Source organism: Clarias gariepinus, chromosome 22, assembly GCF_024256425.1.
Source record: "Clarias gariepinus isolate MV-2021 ecotype Netherlands chromosome 22, CGAR_prim_01v2, whole genome shotgun sequence".
Lineage (NCBI taxonomy): Eukaryota > Metazoa > Chordata > Actinopteri > Siluriformes > Clariidae > Clarias > Clarias gariepinus.
The window spans coordinates 9783957-9808773 of NC_071121.1; the positions used below are offsets into that span (position 1 = coordinate 9783957).

The 24817-nt window shown below is 36.6% G+C and overlaps 1 protein-coding gene across 3 annotated transcripts in view; it reads right to left on the minus strand.

Annotated features, from left to right (window-relative positions):
• ptpn11b (protein tyrosine phosphatase non-receptor type 11b) overlaps positions 1-24817 on the minus strand; it is a 45138-nt gene extending 20321 nt beyond the window's left edge. For 2 of the 3 annotated variants that reach the window (XM_053483301.1, XM_053483300.1), the window contains exons 1-2: positions 24651-24817; positions 6765-6887 (exon numbers count right to left, since the gene is read on the minus strand). In XM_053483301.1, the coding sequence (XP_053339276.1) occupies positions 6765-6887; positions 24651-24664 (137 nt within the window). In that variant the 5' untranslated portion in view covers positions 24665-24817. Of the gene's footprint in view, positions 1-6764; positions 6888-16000; positions 16695-24650 lie in introns of those variants that run through there. The other variant, XM_053483302.1, reaches the window with a different exon arrangement.

Below are 24817 nucleotides of genomic sequence, written 5' to 3' on the forward strand. Positions count from 1 at the left end.
ACCACCACCATCCTTTAGGTCAGACAGAAGATGGGCGGAATAATACCGCTGTGCTACAGCCTTCTATTCAAGGTCGCCTGCTCACTAATTTTATCTTCAGCGCTTCATGGGTTCAATATCGATTTTACTGCCAGAGCCAGGCTTGGCAGAAATGGGAGCAGAGGAAAACAACAATGCTAGTGAGTCACTCCACATGTCTGTGTTTAACTATTTCCTTCCTGAACACATAAATGACCCATAGACACACACAGATCACAGACCGCTCCGTGGTGTCCTGTATAGATTTGTAACAATAAAGCAGTTTATTAGACAAAAAACCAAGTTTATATTTATTCACACAGTTGGTTTAAAATCTATAAATAAACAGAGCACAGGATGTACGTTCAGCTAGCTGAGGCAGTCCTATGTTACGCAAGTCAGAGCTGAAAAAAATCCATACCAGCAACAGGGCAATGTTCACAGCACCATGTTTTGGAGCAGAGTTGAACCCGAGGCGGCTCCAGGGTCGTACCATATCCTGAAGTGACTGATTTTGACTTCTTTTTTTATTCGTATGAAATGTTTAACCAGGAGTGACTTTCATTGTGAGGTTTGAGAGGTCATTTCCTGAACCGTTACAGCACACATCACCTGGCACAGATGTATCACCTGACACATTAAACTGACCTCCTGCATGCTGTTTTTTTTCTGACAGGACTACTCGTTATATCCTCTCTGTACTAGCTCCTAAACTATTAACAATAGAGCTGATGGCATGCCGTAGTCTCCACCCAGGAAGCACAGAGCCAGAGAGATAAGAGCGATTGAGAGGCATGGACAAGTAGATAATGCCCTGATGGAATCCCTCTGTGTCCATTTAGCTCCCAAAAACCTCCAGGCCTTTATCTAATAATGCTCTTTTAAAGCAAGACTTTCCTAATGACTTTGTAATCACCTTCTCATCTCTCATGTGAGAAAGAAAGCAACTTTCAGGCTGCATGGCTGTTTATTCTGTTCGCTGACTTTGAAGGACTTTAGACTGAAGAGCGAGAGAAGACAAGGCTTTTTTTTCCCTTGCAGGGATGCTTTAGCTTTGTAATGCAAGAGTGACATATTACACAACTTCATAAGCAGCCTAGACACATGAATTTATACTGTAACCACAACCTTGGTTTTTTAAAACAATAAAAAAAAAGGAATAAAAAAATAATAATATTGAGCACATACGTTTATACACCCTGGGACAAAAAACAGCATTGTATTTTTTTTTTTTTATTATAATGAATTAAAATATAATATTGTGCATACAGTATATATCTCCACATATACAGTGGGGCAACAAAGTAACAACCAATTGTGTGTGATAAAATAAGAAAAAAAAAATACATTTAGGATACATGTCTATATATAAAGTATATACAGTACAGTATACATATAGTGTATATATGATGTGCTTATATATGATATATTAGTAATGCGGATTGCGAGTGTTCCGCAAGACAAGCAAAGATTTTCAATACATTTTGTCTTGAAAAAGGAGCAAGTCTTGGTTTACGAGTACCGCGTATCATGTATCCCGCATGAGCTTCTTGTTTTGTGGTCACGTGATCGCAACTAAGCCAATGTTTTTTCTATCTCTTGCGCTAGGGAATTGTGGGTAATTGTCTCCCCTGCTGGGTCTTAGTGTGCGTCTCTCACTGGTATAATCAACATCCATGCATGCATGTACTGTTTACTATAACACTGTGACCATGTGTTAAACATATTTAATTTTGTGTTTGTATGCACGTGTGTACAGCACGCGTGTACTGTTTCTTATAACACGTGTGTGCGCGCATGTAAAGCAATGACTACTTTACAGCGGTAATTCCTTTAGTATGCACTCACACGAGTATCAATAGAAATGCTCTTTGCTGTGTGTGTGTGTGTGTGTGTGTGTGTGTGTGTGTCTGTGGTTGAAATTCATACACATACACAAACACACAAATAAACAGAAACACTTATGTCGGGATTTATTATTTACTTTTTAAGGTAAAGTGCAGGTTAATTTGCTTTATTTTTACCTTATATTTTGTATTAATTATTTTTATGTATTTATTTTTTTGGGCTGTGGAACGAATAATTTGAGTTTCCATTATTTCTTATTGGAAGATTTGCTTTGATTTACGAGTGTATTGGAATACAAGCCCATTTCTAAAAACGAATTATGCTCGTAATCTAAGGTTCCACTGTTTATATACACATACACATACACACACACACACACACACACACATATATATATATATATATATATATATATATATATATACATACACTCAACAAAAATATAAACGCAACACCTTTGTTTCTGCTCCAATTTTTCATGAGATGGACTTAAAGATCTAAAAATTCATTCCAGATACACAATATTACCATTTCTCTCAAACATTGTTCACAAATCAGTCTAAATGTGCGATAGTGAGCACTTCTGCTTTGCTGAGAAAATCCATCCCATCTCACAGGTGTGCCACATCAAGATGCTGATCTGACATCATGAGTAGTGCACAGGTGTACCTTATACTGCCCACAATAAAAGGCCACCCTGGAATGTGCAGTTTTGTCTCACAGCAAAATGCCACAGATGCCACAAGCATTGAGGGAGCTTACACATTCCAGGGTGGCCTTTTATTGTAAATTATATATATATATATATATATATATATATATATATATATATATATACACACACACACACACAAATATACTACTGTTCAAAAGTTAGAGGTCACTTTCTAACTCGATTCATTATCTTTCCTGATTTTTATTTCTTTCTACATTGTAAAGGAATGCTAAAGGCGTCCAAAAAATGCATTAATCCCCTTTGAACAGTTAATGGTGAGATGTTTCTGCTACTTATGCTCTGTAACGCCTCTAATCTGAGGTGCTGTTAATTGGTCGTTTTTCAGGCTGATAACTCTAAATGAACTCCTCGCTGTGGCAGAGGTAGGTTTTGGTCCCGCCCTCCTGCGATGGTCTTTATGAGAGCCAGTTTCATTACGGTGCTTTACGGATTTTGCAAATGCACTTGACAATACTGTTCTTGCAAAAACTATTACTGAAAGGCTGACCTCTGTGTCTTAAAATAACAACTAACTGTTGTTTTTGTTGTTGTTACATAATTCCCTGATTCCATATGTGTTATGTTGTAGGTATAGTTTTGAAATCCCCAGTATTGTTGTAAAATGTATAAAATAAATCACTAAACAAAAACAAAGAAATTTAAGAGATTTATATTGAAGATGTTTGTTTCTAAGCCATAAACTTTTTTGACTCTTATCTAATATTTTTTTTTAAAGTCACTGTGACTTTTTTTTTTTTTTTTTTTTTACTGAGGAACCTAAAAATTAAAAAGGAAAAAATAATCATAGAAACATAGAAAATGTATTTTGTTCTTGATTGGAACAAGATAAGAAAATATTTTTTATTTAATTTTCTATTCATTATATGATCAAATTTATTGTTTTTTAAACCCAATATCTGATCCATCATTATTTGCGGTCAGTAGCCTAAGACCAATCCTACCACTCTAGTAATTATCTCAGCACACAGTGTTGTGTTTCTTAACCATTCAGATGTAAAAGAGGTGCATACTACGGAGACTGAAATTCTACCCAAGCATTTGGTTTACAACTCACTCACCAAACTGTTGATGAATAACCATTAGTGTTGGAACTGAATAACAAAACATACAATTGGTCTGAAGGTATTGTTTAATTTTTTTTTTTTTCTGCGCACACTATAGCTCGTGGTGTTACGATACAAAACCAGATAAACACAAAAAAGGCCTTATTAGTTTGTGAGATACTGTACCTAGATAACATTTTAATCAGACTAATTAGAAACATCTAGGACTCGGTTTTGTCATATTGTTAGATTATTTTCAAAATCAAGCTGCATCTCTGGTAGCCAGGATAGTGTCTAATATAAGAGGAATAACAACATTAGTTGAGTTTAATTTCTATTTGGGGAAAAAAATGAAATGAATGCACTAAAAACATTTTTACAGCAGCTTGCTGTAGTTGCTAAGACTCCTCCTGGGTTTTATGAGGCGCAATAAGTTTATATGTGTAATCACTCATTTAAAATGTGCATCATCAATAATCATTAATAAAATACAGATGCCACAAAATGTAATAAAATCCTGTTTCCACAGTGTAGTTTAATACCACAGTATAGTATGTTAGACATCCTGTGGTGTAGATGATTCAGGATTATAGCTTAACTACAAAGATTCTAAGGAACTGAAGATACAATTTTTTTTGTACTACACAAAAAAAAAACTCGGTGAAAGCAGTTGTGAAATTAAAACTTTAGTGTTTTGGGGGTTTTTTTTCAGCTCCACCGTTTACTTACTCGTGTTTGCTCAGAGGTCAGTCTTGTGGTATCTTTTACTGTTACGTTACTATCAAAGGTCAGGAGTGAGCTTTGACACTAGGGTGTGCGTGTGATGGTAAAGTTTTGCAAACTTCAAAACTTCAAACATTTAAAAGCAATGTAACTGACTCCTTACTACTCATCAATTTAAAGCGACAGTGATCAGCATTTTAAAACACTAGATTTAGTGCATTTTAACAGGAGAATGTGTTAAAACATATATATTCGATTATACCCAATTACACTCAGTTCATACACTGTCTGGCCCAAAAAAGTCGCATACTCTGAGATTCCATTCAATCACCATTAGCTTTAATAGCCGCACACAATGTGGTGGCCAGTTCTTGTGTGAAATCGATTCATTGCAGCCCCAGAACCACTCTTTCACAATTTAAGTGCTGAAATATTCCCGTGCCATCAGGGAAGAAAACTTCATAGATGTGATAATCTGGTCATTCAATAAATTCAGGTCATCAAATGACTTTATTTTATGGTCACATAATGCGAAAAATGTGAATTTTTCGATAGGATCATACAACACCATTGTCCATAATACTTAACGCTTATCTCTCAATCCATGCTTAGTTTTTTTTTTAAATGTGCATAGACCTTTATATTTTTATCAAATAAAAAAAACACATTTACTAAGAACAATTTTTATCTGCATTTTAAATTATTATTGTTTGAAGCGAGATAGTTTAATACTAAGAAATTATCATTTTTGGGACACGTACTGTATAAAATCATCTCTCCATTACGGCTGTTAGCCATTTGAAATTTTTAGGGAACCAAAACTGGTCACTTCCATGTTACATAAACTTTAGAAGTATCTTCTTTGACACACACATTTTCTGTATTAAAATGTATAGTATTCAGCTTCACCAAGTGTTTAAGTGATCTCTCTTCATGAATTTTTTCCAGCCACATTTTCCCAAGAAAGTTGACCTTTCAGTTCTATGCTTACAGGTTTTGATCATGTGTTGAACGGTTCATCTCCTTAGTTGTTTTCTTTGCTTGATGAAGCCCAATAATTTGACCCCTTCTGAAATGGCAACTATTTTTTTTTTTTTTTTTTTTGGCTAGGTAATCTATATTCAGCTGTCTATTAAAAAAAATCCACATTTTGCAATTTTTGTTTGTCTATTTATTAACAAAGGCCTCAACATAAACCTAACTCTACCACACTTTACAACAGCACATGCACAGAAGTGCTGCTGAGTTTGGGTGCTTAATTCTTAAACAAAATGACATAAATTTAGTTCAATTAACTCACTTTTACAACACAGATTATGCTGAGTTCCTTTCAACCTGAGAGGTACACTGTACAGCAAAAGCCTTTATGCTACAATTATTTTATATAATAACAACACCTGAGGTGGACTCTTATGTGTCTCATAAGCAGTTTTAAAATAAATGAGATTTGCTTAATTGTCTTATAAAAGAAATTTGTTAAAGCCTGCATTGACAATCAGTGCCATTGTGACATCACAGAACAGGACTTTCTCTAAATTTATACACATGAACATGTCCTTCTTGTACAGTATATTGTTTCATACTATTCGAGGGGATAATTCAGAAAAGAGGCGTGTAGTGTGGCTGGACCACATGGCCTTATTCTGAAGTGTATAAGCTAATGTGTAACGCGAAGCCTTACCACCAAAGCCACAGGCAGCAGGTCTGGGGTTCAGCAGTCCCTCGTCTTAAAGCTATTACAAGGTACGGCTCTTGGTTCCCTGCCAGCAGCTGCAACATACAGGCCAGTCTCTTTCTCTTTCACACTTTCTGCCTTTTCCAGCTCGGCTTTGGCTCTTCAGACGAACAGCTGCAAGAGCAAATGGTGCCACCAATAGCTAAAAAACCGAAACACTTCCCTTAGACATCCTGGCCAGTGTGAAAGTGCAAGGTCATCTAGGAACACTCATGTATTGTAGCTGACACAAATGCTTTTATACACCACAACACAGACAAAGAAACCAAGCGTTACATACTAAACCAGAGGTGAGAAACCCAGGTGTTGCACTTGACCCTGAGCTGACCTTTTAATCTTGCTGTATTTTACTTTCTAGTTTACTTTTACTCTTTTAAAATTAAGAGTTTTTTATGGATTATGTTGCAGCCTGGTCCAGATTGAGGTTCTGTGAAAACACCAACTGCATTGATGCTTTCCCAGGAATGAAAGTACTCAAAGAAACCACAAAGCTCACTCCGAGAGATCAGAGACGCTGCACACAAACGCGCTTGCTGTCTAACTGGAGACGTACCGTATGCATCACCAAACTGCAATGAAGGGGAACAAACAACTTGTCTGATGTGATCAGTTAGCAGCTATACTGGCCAGAGGTACATAAAGAGAGGAGCATAAAACACACCTGACAGAAAGCGTGAAGTCTCCTGGGTTGCTTTTGCTCGGTCGAGCCAGGAAGCTGCCGTGAACACCTCGCGACAGGAGGAGCTGCTCCGCCTCGATGCCAGTGATGTTTGGGTGGAACCACCTGGAGAATTGAAAAAAATTATAAGTATATGTATATGTATACACACACTATATATATATATATATATATATATATATATATATATATATATATATATACACACACAATACAATATATATATATATATATATATATATATATATATATATATATACGTATTTGTATATCAGTGGAAAAAAATAAATGCATGCTACTGTATATGTTTTAAAAGGAAAAAAAACCTAAGAAAAAAAAATATGGTTTTAAAATAATTATAAAATAGGTTTTAAACCTTTACCTCATTTTTCTCTTTTAAACATGTTCTTTTCCATCATTTTATTATTGGTCTTAGATCAGGTGGAGTTAGGCCTGAGCAATGGACCTGTTTTTTACATTCAATTACAATTTTGGCTTTTAACGATTATGAATACAAGATTATCGAGATTAAACGATTATTGTGCGGTATCTGGTTTCACCGAATAATCAATTATTATTTTGTTAAATGGTCACAATAAAATCTTGTGCATTCATTCTTTGCTAAAAGCTAGTGATGACACACTGTAGTTAATCAATTAATCAGATCTCTCCTCACGTATGACATGCACATGAACCATGGATTAATTTATTTTAGCCCTCATAGTGTAAGAGTTTTGAGCCTCATTTCTGTTATTTTCACATGCTTAAACTCTCTTCCTCAGATGCGCAATTAGTGTTTTCGCTTACTCAACCGTGGCATTACTCTGTGCTCATTAGAGGTTGCCAGTGGACACTGAATCACGCTTAGGTTGCCGGATAAAGCTGAATCCCTGTACACACTGCTTAAAAACGGCAAATAGTATCAGGCTAAAAACTCATACTGATTATATATGGACTCACTCACTCATTGTTGTACAGTGCTTCAATAAAATTTGTCTAAATGTTTATTAACCTGCCCGAAACATATTTTCCAACCAAAGATGATACAAAAGTATCCCAATTATTATTATTATTGGTATTTTTATTATAATTATTATTGTTTTTTACTTAGTTTTTACTTAAAGTTTATTAAATCATTGAACATCTCTAAAATAGGTTTATTAAAAACCAAGTTTTAACCAAGGGAAAAGTTCTTTGCTTTATGTGTTTTATATTTTCTATAAGCAATAAATAGTAGGCATTACAGTATATCATGACTTTTGCCATAATAGCACAGCCCTACCTTCTGTATTTGCTGTTACTAAACCTATCATTCATGTTACATCAGCGGTGTCGTTAGGTCCAAAGATTAGGGGCTTTAGGCCCAAGTATTTTAAGCTTAGCCTTAAATATTTTCTCTTTGAGGTAGTAGGGGTTTTATAGCAAAGCATCAGACAGACTTAGAGAATTACAGAGTGGAACTTTACTTGCACTTAGCATCTGAGGGAGGGGACGTGGGCGGTGGGTGAAATCAAGCGCCGCACGCGAAGCTGGAAAACGAGTACGCAGACCTCATGTAAAGCTCTGCTTATAAAAAATAATCTAGTTTCTGATCTATTTCAAGAAGAAAAATTAAAGGAAACTGTCTGGTCAGTAAGTTAGAGTTCTGCCGCTACTTCAGTTCAGCTAGCACTTCAGCTAATTTTGACAAAGGAACAAAAATAGCAGTAACGGTTGATTTACCAATATAGGGATAAAAACAATAAAAGAAAGTATTCGTGTATGGACAGAAAAAGAGACAGTTTGAGAGGTTAGCCATGCTCACAGGGCGATGGATAATCTGGGCTATATTGCTATAAGCAGGAACAGTGTCTCAATCTCTTTCTCGCGCACACACGCACGCACGTGTGTAATAATGTAGGGGTGGCCAAAAGTACCAAGCCAACATAATATAATTCTTCCTGTGCACAACAGCAGAACTTTTACTTTCCACCACTACAAAAAAAATGGTTAAAACTCAGGAAGTCTCAAATGAACTGAGAATTTCTGTGGCAAAATACTGTGCATGATCTTCAGGAAGCAGGAACAGAGTCGGACTGCAGACTCCAATAGGTTTTTGAAAAATGAAGAATTGTTGTTTGGCAATTATGTATCTCACAACTAAATTTTCTTATGTCAGTATTTTCAAATATTAAAATATTTGATTTCATGTTTGTCTCAAAATATTTTTTATATATATATTTATTTTTTATATTTGTTTATGAATGTAGGTATAACCTCCCCAATATACTGATGCTAACTTTTCAAGAAGAAAAAAAAATTGCTCCAGACAAATTTGATTTAGCCCCTGATATTTTTAATAGCTGGAAACCCCCCTGTACTGAATCCTTATCTTTTTGGATTGCATCTTCTGTTTTAATTGTAGTGTTATACAACATACTGTGATACACACCATGTTACCCATCTGATTCTACAAGATCGCTTCCCCGTCCATCAGGGCTGGGCAATAAATCGATCTTAAATCGGCATCACAGAAAAAAATACAGTAAGTTGATCATGATTATGATATGCTTTGGACGATTTTTTTCCGATACATATAGATCTAACAGATTATCATACCTCAGACATAACAAAAAACAACAACAGCTAATCAGTCCGCAGTTTTTGGCTTGCACTTCAAAGTACTCTGTAAAGGGATAAATTACCGTTTGCTACAGATGAATAAAATTTGCATACAAAGAAACGATTAGTGGATCCGCAGAGGAGCAAAAAAAAAATCACCAGTGAAATTCGCCTTGCACCAGCATCCAAAAAGCAAATCGTTGACACAAAAGATAACACGACAACAATTGTATGCAAGTGGTTTGTACAGATAAAAGTGATAAAACTTTATCAGTTAGTACCAAAGGTGCGTGCATGTGTATACGCATATATGTAGGCTTGGTTTTACCACCGTTTCCCCTTTTATAACTGTTTTAGAAACTCTTTTGCCGTTTCATTTCATACTGGTACGTTAGAGCTAGCAACACAGTTGTAAACATCAGACACAACTGGAATATTCTTCAATCTGGTGGCGTTATTAGATTTTATATCGTAATAAATAACAATATATTGATCAATATAGAAAAAATATATTCCTACATCTCCCAGTCCTACTTTTCTACTCATAGACACTATATTTCTTTAAAAAAATCCAAAATAAAAAATTTATTTCAGTTTTAAACATGTCTACAACCTTGACTTTTTTTTTTTTTTTTTTTAATAACCAAATTTAAATAATAATAATATTACAGTGAAATGAGTCAAAACGTGTCTGTGGACGTAAGGACTCCTGGTAAGTAAAAAAAGCAATAATTAACATTGGATCAGATTTAATTTCATGTATAATAACTAAACTCGGCACCTTTATCTATACCTACAACAAAAGTGATGAAATCTTGATGCAGGGGAAATAAGTGCACAATTACTGACATCATCGATGGATTATTATTATTAAGAATAAAAGAACTGGTGGATGTCCTGAGGCGGCCGATTTAATACTGTAATTATCCCATTTAACTGTTGGGTCCTGTAGACTTCAATTAATGTCATGATTATTGTTATTGTTATTGTTATTATTATTATTATTATTATTATTATCATCATCATCATTTGAGAAATCATTCTCTCAAAAGAGAATAGAAGAAAATACTTTAGATTTTCAGCTTGTCAGTGATCCTTAACCAGATTGAAACTACAAACTTTAATGCGCTCCACATTATTACAGATGTTCAACAGAAGCATTCTGGTTCTTATACGCTTCTTTAATACTATATCTATACTAAGGTTCTTCAAGCTTAACTAGGGTTAGAACTAGGGCTGCACGATATTAGTAAAATATGTGATATGCAAAATTGTTGTTGAATATTGCAATAATGATATTTCTTGCGATATAACATTTCCCTAGAGAAATGCATTTATTATTATTGGCTATTTTTTTAAAAATCATTTCTATATGTAATGATCATGCTAATTTAAACAGGTAATAGATATTCGTCTGATGTAATTAAATCTAATTCAGACTAAAAAGAACCTATACGTCAAGGAAGTTGCAAATATTTAGACTTCAAAACACTATGAATGACTTAAAACCCTCAGCAGATATTCAGATTTCTGGTTTGCTGTTACCATAGACCTGCCAACACAATATGAATTACTTTCAAACATTACTTTTTATTCATGTGTAACCATATACTCATCAAGAGTGTCTTAAAACAAAAGCATCTTTTAAACAAAATATTTACTTTGGCTTGCCTGTTTTTTTTTAAACATTTATTTATTAAACAAAAGTTAAATAAGAAAATACTATTAAGTATAAAGATATAAGTGGGTATAAAGTGAGGGCCCATCTGATTGGTCAAATTTGGACACACAAATGCTTGGCACATAAATTAAATTTCATTTATCGCAACAACAATAATTTTTCGATATATCGTGCAGCCCTAGTTAGAACTGCTTGACACTTCTCTAGATTAATTCAGGTAACTTGAATTTATGTTTTAACATGATTTTCTAATTAAGACTGTAAATGTTAATATATATTTTTTTATTATTTAAATATCAATAAATGATAAAAGTTTAAACCAGTACCAGGGAAAACTTATGTAGCGCTTGTCAATCATTTAAGTTTTTGTTTCTTTATATATATAGTATATATCAGTTGCCAACCTATTTGCTGTTAGCCCAGATAAACATGTTTAAATAAAATAAATAGTACATTTAATAGTTAAACACAACAGTTTAAATAGCAACCACAATGTGTATCGAAAGAATCCCAATGCAAATTTTTTTATCAAATCATGCAGCCCAACTTTCAATACTATCCTTTTGTTGTCATAGGTTGAGGTTGAGATAATACTGTTCAACCATAACAGCATTATGTTACAAATTATGTCACAATACACTTTTCCCAGGCATGTGGGCATTTAGGATACCTTTTGTAATTTCTTTTTAAATGTGACACAAGCACAGCTAACTGAATAAGAAACTTTTTTACTGTATTTTTTTTTTTTTTTTTTTACATATACAGTAAATACATAAAATGCTTTTTGTTACTGTAAAAAAAAAAAAAAAGAATTTAGAGTTCAGGCATATAACAGTAAAATGTTTGTTTTGAAATGTTCATGACTTGCACCTAAAAGTATGGCTAAAAAAAGTACAGTACAGTACATTTACAATTATGCCTTTTGGCAGATGCTCTTTTCTAGAGTGACTTACATTATATCCCAGTACACACCGTATGAGCACTTGAGGCTAAGGGCCTTGCTCAAGGGCCCAACAGTGGCAGCTTAGTGGTGCTGGGGTCTTACTTCTTTACCACCAAGTTACCAATCTCCTGATTAATGTCTCTCCTAATGTACACTACCATTCAAAAGTTTGAGATCCCTTGCAAATTCTGTTTTTGTTCAGTGGTTTATTTTCTACATCCTACAACAATAGTTAATTTCAGAACTATAAAATTAAAAAATATAGAATAAGGTAATTATGTTACAACAACAACAGTCAGTTGTTATTTTAGACATGGAGGTCAGCCTTTCTAAAATAGTTCTTGCAAGAACAGTATTGTGTCAAGTATCACTAGTATACTAATCACCGGCCTGATCATCTGTTTCTCACCTTTTCCTATTGGTTCATGCTTTATGTTAGATGTTTTTTATGCTTGAATGACTTATAGATCACTGTGTGGCTAAACAAACAAAAAACATTTCCCTAAAACTGGTCAGGTACTCGGACTGGACTCTAAATGAGAGCCAAAAACTTACCAAAAAGGAAACCCACAAAGTCCTTCAGAATAATATTCCTTAAGAGTACATTAAAAATATAAGAAGGTCTGGCTCTTTTGAACAATATGAAGAAATGAGGGGTGGCTCAAGACTTTTCCACAGTACTGTATAACTTTAGCTTCACTACTTCTCTCTCCTCTGTATAGATTCTTGTACTCTACTTAATCAATGTTGTTGATATAAGAATAATTTTTTCAGTCTCCTTGTACATATCACATAAAGCCTTAAACTTTCATCATACCACTGCTAGTCCTACTGTATGAATTTAAATTTCACTATTAAACTCTAAACTACTTAGCTCATCAACGACATGTGGTCATAGAAATCAGCTAACCTCGGTGTTGTAGTTTACAGATATGTGAAAGAGCTAAGAGGGATAACCTAAAGATTTTCATGGAGGGAGTCTTGTTAATTATATTTTAGTAAGGTTTCTTTGTATTTCATTCAATTTTATATAATCCAATTTTTTTGTATTATATAGGAATATATAGGAACTATTATAATAATATAATTTATAAATATTTATGAGAGATTAAAGGGGGAAAAATCAATTCAACTGTGAATCGTGATTCTTTTGTGTGCGAATTCATGTATCGCCACATTGACCACATCAAAATGAATTTTTAAATAATTTTTTACATTTATAATGGAGATGCACCGGTAAATCAGACAATGACCAAAATTGGTGGTTTTTCACCCTAATCAGGCAGGAGCCATCATCTTGGATGTAACCGATTCTGTGTGGCGCCAAAGAGAAGCAATTTTATGGTGTTACAGTACATTTTCAAAAGTTGCACACGTTGATTAGCACTTTTCTCTAAACTCTGAGAGTGAATTAGTCTCAAACCCACTCATTTACCCACTCATAGACTCTAACACCAGGCTAAACACCACGAGCGCTACTTTGTCTTGAAATACGCATGTTAGAAGCTGAGTGCGCCCACATGCTCACAACTGCTCAACACGCTCAGGACTTTGGGGGCATCTGAGGAAGAAATCAATTACTCCTGTTTAATTTTGTTTTAAAACTAACAAAAATATAATATATAATACTGAATCATGATATTTAGAAAATTGTGATACTTACAGAACCTAATGTCTAATATCTGAAAGTAAGGCCTGAAACTAAACTTTCAGTTCACCAGGTCAGTCGCATTGATGTCAACCTGTAAAAACCTGCACCGTGTAAAAACCCCTCTTTTAAACCTGACCTCTTAATCTTCAGTGAATGAAAATCTCCTGTGGCAGAAGAAGGAGTAAGAAAGGTCAGGCAGACAGAGGCCCCAGACCTGGTGATGCCTCTTAAAGATATCCATCCATCAAAGTTTTCTTTGAAAAAAAAAAAAAATTTAATATTTTTTTTAACAGTTTGATATCAAAAACCTTAGATAACACATAAGTCGTCAGTATTTTATAAGCCGATGTCTTTGCGAAATATCTGTTGAAATGCCTTTTCTAAACGTACTGTAAATGTAATTTTGCATAAGGAAAAAAAAAAAAAAGAAGAAAAAAACCCACACAAATTGATGAATGACATTTTCGGGGACATTTTTTTTTTACTCATTCACATGTTCTATGACACACATCTTTATAAAAACGAGATATTTCCCCAACAGTTGAATCATAGCTATTTTTCACTATTTTTATTTCCAAAGAAAGAAAAAAAAGACATGCAGCTTTTGATACATGTAGTTTTTTTTTTCTCTATTCACTGTAACTGCTCTTATTGATAACCAAAATTTATAGCAACATGCCACAGCACAGCTACTTCCTGGAAACATGTGTGAACACATAGAGAAGAAGAAATTTCCATTTGGCAATTTCCTGCCTTATTATCTTTTAAAACATGTGCCAGAAACTGTATGTAGCGCGACACAGCAATGAGATATTGTGAAATGCTGTATTATTTCAGGAGGTTACAGAGGAGCACTTAGACTGACAAACTTTTTTTTTTTAACTCTGAAAAATATGACTGACACACTGACTTCCTGGAATGTGCAAAAAACGATGCAACCATCTAGAACATTTCTTTCACATCACGCATTTTTAGATGATATTTTCCTGACATTTCAAACAGTGTGAATCGCACATGAATGGTCATAAAGGAGGCATTCAGCTTTACATTGTGCAGCGAGACTGCTCGGAATCTTCCCTCTCACTTGTGGATTTCTGTGCCGTATTCATGTACGGCACACATTGAGCTAACTTAAATGGAAAAATAAAACAATGAGTCCGTAATGCTGAGTCGTTGCTCAGGCGTCGCTTTGAGAAAATGACTCAGAATGTAACGAGAATCTAAACTGCCAGTTATGGCATCTTGTTCTTTGCAGATTGTGTGCTTCTTTTCTGTACGCAAAACAGAAAAATAACACAAAAGCAAATGAATTTAGCAGAAACAACAGCGATGCTGCATATTACAGAGGATAAATATAAATACAGACTGTATTTACATGGACGTGACAATTTTCGAGAAAAAGATTTTCGAAGACAGAAACTATTCATGCCAGATATACAGTATGTCTCGGTGTTGTAGTGATGATCACTTCTAAGGGTGAGCATGAAGTAAGGAATAAAAATACGACAAGGCATACTGATAAAGGACTTCATCAATGACAAAGTGACGTGATACAAACTGAGATCACTGTTACTGTGCCAAAGTTGAACATTTTCCAACGAGCACGTCTTGAAGAAGAGGTTTATCCTTGCATCCTTGCTACAGTAAAACTACAAATATACTTCATTTAAGACGACATGCCAGGTTATCACTTACATTATAGCAGCTATATGCACACAGCTCCTCACTAGCTTGTTGGGATAGAAAATTTTCAGTTTTAAAGCTAAAACTGGAGACTCGGTGAAAAAAAAAAAAACATGAACAATTGAGCCTTTTACAAAATTAGTTAATGTGTAAGCTGTTAGCTGCTCTAAAAACAAGAAAACCAGTGCACTTTAATACAAAGCTCAAAGCGAGTACTACTGTAAACCCGTTTAAAACCTACAAGTTATCAGGTCAGAACCTGACCAATCAGGTCAGAAATGTAGTGTAAGAAAAATAATCAATATCTAATAAGATACCTGATGATGGTTCTGCAGACTAAATCACAAAAACTGTTCTTTTGTATTTAAAAGTCCAATGAAAAACATCACGTAAAAAGTTTAAATAGATCATTTTTCATCATCACAATACTGATATTCTATCCACATATTCCCCAGCCATAACCACTTCTTCTCCTTATGTAACCCTGCCCCCCCCCCCCCTCTTTATACAACAGCGTGATCACATGCCTTCGCTTGTCTTCTGTTCAAGATCTTTCAAGCAACACATAATAGCTTGGAGCATCATATTTCTGCCTCACCATTACACGTGTGAAAAAAGACACACAGTGAAGTGTACTGACAGGCGCACTTTTTTCCTACCTCACCATTTTGGCCGGAGCCCCAGCTTTGCCTTGCAGCTCGCTAATCCACACTCAGTACAGTTGCAGGAGGAGGGAGCAAGAGAGGGAAGGCAGTGCTGCTCCTGCTCCGGGAGGAGGATGATGAGGAGAAGGAGGAGAAGGAAGGGGGGGGGGGTGTAATCTGGGATTTGGATGAGCCTGAGCTACCCTGATAGAAGCGTCATTCGGCACAATCAGCCACTGAGCAACTGTCCATTACTCCCCACGCCTGACACAGCACCGTCACTCAGTCCCACTCGCCTTCTCTTTTTATCTGCGCCCTCAATATGTTGCAACCCTGCTGCATGTTTTTTTTTTTTTTTTTTTTAAATATCCCGCCCAGTGCAATATGCACAAAGACACCAGCTTCTAGCAGCAAGGCTTGCGCGTAGGCAAAGCAAACAATGTCGTGCAGAGCTGGAGCAGAAACCTGCCATGCACAATCTACTTTCTGTGGTAACCCGAGTAAGAGCTTCCACAGGCCAGACAAAACCGAGCCTGACACCCTTTTGTGACATAAAATGCCCACTCAGCCATGAAGCACCAATCTAAACGTATTCACGAAGCTGTATGCGACTTACATTCGAGTAAAACTAAACTGAAAACAGAAGGTGGAAAATAAACTGATTCGTAATAGTGCCCTGAAAACAAGTTTCCACTCACTGACTTTTTAATGAGCCACGAATGCAGCGAGATAGGGTAAATAGGTCGAGACAAGAGAAGAAATTAAAAGTACCTGAGGCCATCATAAGGCCATCGACTCGTGTTAACCATTATTAAACAGTTTACTCATGCAAAGGGTTGTGGGCCTGAACTGTAAAATTATTTGTCCAACTGGAATATTTTAGGGAAAGTGAACTGACTTTCCTTTGGCTTTGTTTCTGGTGATAGATGAATGAAAGAAGAAAAAGAACAACTTGCTGCAGTTAAAAATAGAAATGCTTCCTTCAGTATGGTTGTTGGGGACAACTAATTCATTTAATATCAAATATAATAAAAAATTTTTAAGTACATTAATAGGCAAGTTTTATACATACAGTATACACACACAACAGGTGTGTGTGTGTGTGTGTGTGTGTGTGTGTGTGTGTGTATAATAGGTGTGAAAAATGCTGTGAAGAATGATTTTAAATATAAAAGTGGTAATAGCTTATTTTTTGAACAGCAAAACCGTGCAAAACAGCATCAATTCTTCCTGGTACACTTCCACACATTTTTAGAGAACTCAGTAGGCGAGTCCAAACATTGTGGAGAATTAACAAGGGATCTTCTGTGAATATATGGGCTGCATCAAATCCGTCTGTTTCTTCACAAAATCGTACACAGGCTTGATGAGGCTGAGATTAAGGGCTCTGTTGGGGCCCAACCATCATATCCACGACTCCTTGGTCTTCTCTATGCTAAATATATATACTTCTTAATAACATTGGCTGTATGTTTGAGGTCGCTGTCCTGCTGCAAAATAAATTTGGGGCCAATCAAACAACTGCCTAAGGGTATTGCATGCCAGAACATATCAATAATTTCTCAGCATTAAGGACACCATTAATCCTGAAATGCAGCGCAAAATGTACAAGGAACATGCAAGGAACGTACAAGGAACGTACACCATGTTTCACTGTTGCCTCCAGACTCTTATTACTGTACCGCTCTCCAGGGCTTTGGCAAACAGCCTGGCTCCTGCTACAGCAAAATATTTAAAATTGTGACTCGTCAGTCCAGAGCACCAGCTGCCGTTTTTCTTCACCCCGATTCCTACGTTTTTGTGCATGGTTGATTTACTTAGCTTTGGCTTTTAGGCCACAATTCTTCCATGATAATCACTTCTGACCAGACATCTATGGACAGTACATGGGTGTATCATGATCTTACTGGTTTCCACAAGGTCTTTGCTGATCTCACTGCTGGACATTTTCTGATGCTGAAGGAAAGAAAGCAAGTTTTCTTGGCCGACCACTGCGGCTATTTCCCCTTCACTGCCCGTTTCTTTGTGCTTTTTCAAAATAGCTTTAACACCACATCTTAGAACCCAGGTCTGTTTTAAAGTCACTGCCTGGGAGACCGTACTAATGCAGTATTGTTTCTTGTGTCTTGTTGCTGTGCTCAGTCTTGTCATGCTGGTGACCTGTGATATGAAACTTCCACAACCCTCACCTCACCAAGATTGGCTTTTCCTCACCCAGTTCTAAACCTCCCGCATACTGTAGCTGTTTCTGTTTTAGTTAATGACTGTATTTAAACCTATATAAAAAAGATTAAGTAAAATTAGTACCTGCTTGATATATCCTGCTTAATGTAATGTAAATCAAACCCCATCATACAAAATCCCTGACCTTGTGCAGGTGTAAATTGATAAAAATAAACAATTAATACACACACACACACACACACACACAGTTATTTATTTATTGCTAACAGCATCTCTTTACACCTGCCCAAAACTATTGCACAATACCCCGCAACACACAAACCTAAAAAAAAAAAAAAATGTCATAATTTAATTCATAATCTATATTTATTACACATACAGTGAAAGATTTTAAGCCTTTTTTTTTTTTTTGTGATGATTGCGGCTTGCATCTCATTAAAAATCCAGTATCTCAAAATGTTTAAATATGTCATTTCGAGCTTTAATAAATTACTATTCAGACAATTTAAACCTGGTATCTCTTAGTCTAGTTCAGTACACACAAGCTACAGAAGGTCATCCATGAAAGGTCTGGCTGTTTCCGGAGTGCTATACTGAAGCATTTTCAAAGAAAGGGGACTAGACACATTAAAATATGGTAGGAAAAGGTGCACAAGCAATTAACTTCAACATTGGGAGATATTCACAAGGGGTGGCAAGAAGCTGAAGTGAGTAAAACAAGAGCCACCATAAACAGAAAGCAACAGGAAAAGGGGTACAACTGTTTCATTCCTAGTATCAAGTAAATTTTGCATTTGCAAATCATGGTCACAGAGTCTGGAGAACAAGTGGAGAGGCGCAGAAAACAAACTGCTTGAGATCCAGTGTGAAATCGAAGATAATCATATACCAGGAGATTTTAAAGCACTTTATGCTTCTGAATGCTGACAAGCCTTATGAGGAGGGCAATTTCTTTTTCCCACAGGACTTAGCACCTGCCCACAGTGCCAAAAGTGCTATCAGCTACCTGGTTTGCTGACCATGACATTACTCAACTTCCCTGACCTGACCACCATAACAAATCTATGGGAAACTGTCAAGAGGAAGATAAGAAACACCGCCCCAACAACACAGATGAGCTGAAGGCTGCTATCAAAGCAAACTGGTTTTTATTAGCGCCTCAGGCTGATCGCCTCCATGGCATGACGCACTGATGCAGTAAGCCGCGCTAACGGACCCTGACCAAGTATTAAGCGCATAAGTTAACACACCATTTTAAAGTTGGACTTCTCAGGATTTTCAGATTTTTAGGACCTATAAGCCGAAATCATCAAAATTAAAACAGAAAAGGCTTAGAATATTTTTCTTTCCATGTAATGAATCTAGAATATGAGAATACTGTAATGAATACTTTTTAAATTCAACTTATAATAAAAAATAAATAAAAAAGAAAAAATATTTCTGAGAGAAAGAAAAGAAAAAAGAGAGAGATAGAGAGAGAAAAAGAGAGATAGAGAGAGAAAGAGAAAGCTTTGACAGGGGAGACATGGTCCCACGTGTCCACAGCTAGCTGTGTCTTACGTAATGTCTCAAGTTCAACGTAGACAGCTCTTTAAAGAGACAGGCCTGGTGACAAAAAGGGGATATTCTTAATGCCCCCTCTCGCCTTCAAAGCTCCCCGGGTCTATATTTGTCACAGACGCTCACATGCTGGCTGGATTTTGCTACTGTTACTGATATTTTTAGAAGAACTGATCCTTGTGCTACATGCAGGGCTAACACACACACACACACGCGCGCGCACACACACACACACACACACACACACACACACACACACACACACACAGCACAGCACAGCACTCTGTGAGACATGATCTAACAGGAAATAAAAAAATTATAATAATAAAAACAAATTTCATACAGCGATAACGAATATTGATTAAGCCCTGGTATTAAAGTGCATCTAATGCTTAAAACTGTAATTGTATGCGCATCACTAAACACAGTGAGGCTTACATGAAAGACTTTTCATACTCTCACAAATCCTGTCCAGATGCCAGCCCTTCGCTCGTCTTACTCAAAGTGAAATAGGCTGCTGATTTCGAACACCGCAGCACACACAGTCCAAGGACATAGTTATAAAGCGATATGAACCGAACATCCTGGAACATATTCAAACTCCTAACAGCTGATAATGATGCTTTCAACGATAAAAAAAAGAAGAAAAAAAAAGATGACTCCGCAATGAATAATTGTCACTGAAGATCATGCGAGGTGGAAAGAGCCATGACAGACGTCGAAAAGACCCCTGGGATTGTGCTGTGTGGGTCTGGTTAGATTTTATTTTAAGAGATAAGTGCTTATCACCAACCTATTAATCATCCACTCCTCACTGTGTCCCCCAACACCCCCCACACACAAACAAACACATCATTGAAAACCCAAATTGACCACATTGTAACATCTCACCTAATATTTATCACCCTGGACACATTTAATGACAGCTGCCTTCAAATCTCTGCTCCATACCCAGCATGATGTCAGTTCCTGAGAACCTCAGAGATGTTATCACTTCTCTCCAGATTGGCAGCTTTCCTGTCTTTCAAGCTATCAAAAGAAAAAGTGCTGAGTGCTGAATTACAGGTCCCATTCCCTCCTGCCTTTACACAAACAAGTCCACTGGAGCTCTCTATTTATAAATATAGTGCTAGATAACATACAGACAGAAAGGCAAGTCTTTACTTAGCGCTAAAATGCCTCATTGTTGATACATATTCAAATATCATAACAATATCCACAAACACGTGGGCTGCTGTCTGATATGAGGAGGAAATGGACAAGCTTGGGAAAATTAGGTCATAATTACCTACTGTGATATCATCTCAGGGCGTAGTCGTTCTTTATTCGTGACATTTTCTGAAATTATGTATATCATGGCGCTGTCGAGTTCCCGAATTTGACTCGTCAGAAGTGGTTGATTTTTCAGCTCTGACTACAGACAAGACCATTTTCTGTAAGGAGATGTTTTACATTTTTAAAAGGATTCTCCTTAACAATTCAAGCTGTAACTAACATTTCAGAAACAGGAACGAAGACTTGCTTTGCGATTTCTCTGCACAGTGACAAGCTGCTTTCTTTTGGTTATTACATCCAGAAAAAAAAAAAAAAAGGAGAGAGCGACTAGTGGGGAAAACAACTGTTTCCAGCTGCTAAAACATAAGTAACAACAGGAACCGTCTTGTTTCATTGACTTTTAACAACATTAACTGTGCATAATAAACCGATAAACAGGACAGGGAAGTTTTTCTTTTTTTGATGATAAGAAATCTTTAGCAAACTGCTGTGGTATACATGGAAAAAAACACTTCGGGACCTGCTGTAATGGACCAATAAGTTGGAAACTTGTTTTGATATTTTGATGATCCCTAGTAACCAGCAACCTATAACCTGCTGTCTGATGGGAAAGGAACGAGGAAATGGACAAAGCCTGGAAGTTGAGGGCAACACTAACCCGGGTGTCAGAGCACTGACTGGAATACACTCAAAACGTAACACCCCCCCCCCCCCTCATTATTTAAATGGCTGATTCGATAAATATTTCTACCTCCTATTTCCTTCCTACTAAAAGTACATCTCAGACTAAATGAATATTGATTTAGGATCCTCTCAGTAATGCATTTAAGACTGAGGATCGCAGGCTGAGGAATGAAAACTTAATGTCTACTTTCTCTGGACATCACTAGTATTGATCTATCTAAAAGATGGAATCGTTAAAATATGCATAAATGTTCTTAGTTTAATAGGGAGAAAAAAACACTCATAAAGGGTAATTATTACCTACAAATAAAAACAATAAATAAAACTCAATAGTTCGATCTCTGTACTAAATCTGCTAAATTAGTCTACATGCCAGCAAAGCTCATAAATACAGTAAAGACTATAAGTCTTACAAATTGCTCTCAGGAATGTTTGAGGTAAATTCATAAAAGTATGCGTAATATAGTGTTTAGGACAATAATACGCTGTTTTGGACTAAGTGATTAAGCAATAAATCATTTAAACTACTACTAGTCGTAACATTCTCGTTAATGATGATAAAAAGAAGAATTCAAATTTACAGAAGACTTCAAGCACACTAAGGTTTTGAATTTAAATAGTGAAACCATCTTAAAGAAGACTGTGCGACAGTGAATGACAATGCCGGCCGATGTGGCTTGGAGCCCACCGCGATCGTTAACTTACAGATAACTTGTCGCCAAATTTCTTGTCTGTGGGAACAGTACATATGATTACTCATAAACACCACTTGCACATTACAGAAACTGGGAGTTATTGCCACATCACTGTTCCTGCAAGGCCGGCGTTTCCGACGTGATGCAGGCGGTGCTATCATGGCTCGGGCGTACTACTGTAAAAACCTTTTCAACCTTGATGGAATCCGAGCACTAGTGAAATGCTGGGATAAGTGTATTACTGTAGCAGTGGATTATATAGAGAAATAAATTACATGATAATAATATCATTTTATTCTCATAACCGTGTTACGCTATTCTGCACAATCAAAAGTCCCGGTTTGATCTGAACGTCCCTCGTACAAATAGTCAGTTTTGGTTTGAGCTATATGAGGAAAGAAAAACACTGACGAACATGCTGTTCCTAGAAACTAATCACTGACATCGTGGTGCGACGTGTTTACATGCCAAAGTTGATTCTTTTCCGAGAAAAACATGTCTTGAACTGTTTTATTCCTCTTATTCCACAGCAATGTGCAAAAGCCAATACTTACTTTTTCATCAGTTTGTACTCAGATTTTAACATAGTTTAATGTCTGGAAAATAAGCTAGGTCCTGTTAGCACTTACGTTATTAGTCACAGGGGCTTTTTATTTCTCTTGCAGTTAAAAAGACAATAAAACAGCATACTTTCCCATGTCCCCTACACAAACAGATTTATCTCTGACTGTCACAAAGCACTAAAGCACAATGACTTTCTCCCACAAAAACAATGCTCAGCCCAGTACGTTTTCACTATTAGTAGAAAAATTATTGACAAACTCCGACCAAACAGAATCAACAGCATTGCAGTACTTATAAGTAATGGATCATTTGCAATAAGAAATATAGCACATTAGACCTTCTTCATCATTTATTATTAGTAGTAATAGTAGTATATGAAGAAAAGTAGTAATAGCTCTACGTGCTATATTCCTGTCTTCCTAATAATGCATCATGACTTTAACCAATACAACTGTTTTCCAGAACAGCAACAGTCGATTCATCCTACTTTTTCGTTTCGATTAATTCACTCAAAGTGTCGCTCTGTGCAGGCCTCGCCTTTCTCTGAGAGTGCATACTCCATCTCAGACCGCAGATGTTCCTTACTAAATCCAGTAAAAGTGCGTGGACGCAGAGCTGGTTTGTCCCTCAGTGAGTGTATAACTGTCCCCATGCTACTGTCCTACTGTTTACTCAAGACCAAGGCAGAACACCTGTCCAAACACACGACTCCCGCCGGGACTCCAGCAGCCTGCCGACCTGTTTATTTGGGTGTATTTACACCATCGACCAAACACCATTAAAACGCTCTCGTCTCCATAAAATCAACAGAGATTCAAATCAGAAATTATACCAGGAGACCGACTTGTCTGGAGGAGAGCAGCCTGACGGTAAACAACGTCTCATTATGGAGCTTAAGTGAGCCAGGTTTAAGTTAGATAAAGGCACCAAACTGGACTTTCTGCGTCGATGAGTTGAGACGTATCTTTTGTATATTTAAGACGTAAACTTCAGCAGGACATGTGTACACTGTGTACCTTTAATAAACTTATAACTTTAAAAGCGTTACTCTATATCAGCGGTCTTCTTTACAATAATAACGTACACATTACAGTACAAAAGCAAAAAATGTGTTTGGTTTCATTATTATTGTTATTATTATTACTAGTTTAAGAGCTTACAATATAAGTTATTCAATATACACATCCAGTTTTTGTCATTCCTAACAATAAGCTTTCACCATTTGTCCTTTACTCATATCGTGCTACGTTAACGTTTTATCAATATAATAACAATGAAATTCACGATATACCGACCCACCTTTAAACAAACTGTCATTCAGAGAAACAGGTTAATCTTATTCATTGTATTCTTGTTTTCACCGTTTTGTTACAACCTACATATTCGTTATATTCTAAAGTACTGCAGTAACCGAGCTTCACTTTCCACAGACGTTATTTCTGTAAACAAATGAACAAAATAACAGCACATTAGCGACAATTCCGCCATTAACGTTACTCGCGCTACAATGATAACGTTACAGTGTTCCTACACGGCGGTAAACTCCGGCTCTTCTGATCACATAACTGCCCCCGATAGCGCTAATTCGAGCGGTGAAACCTTCCACCCCCCGCGCCGGAGAGACGAACCACCGTAAACAGCCGTGACGGGATCAGGCCGTCCTGTGGGCCGACTGTATCCCCGCCGACAGGACGTTCGCTTACCTCCGGGAAGTCATGGCGGTCGCCTGGCTGCTGAAGGCCGGTGTGAAGGGAAAGAGAGCGCGAGCTGCTGCAGCGAGTCTTCCCGCGCGCGTCTCGTCGCTATGCTGTGCCGAGAGTGAGTGCGAGCGCAGGCGCGTGACAACCGGCACTCTCCGCCTCTGGCGCGC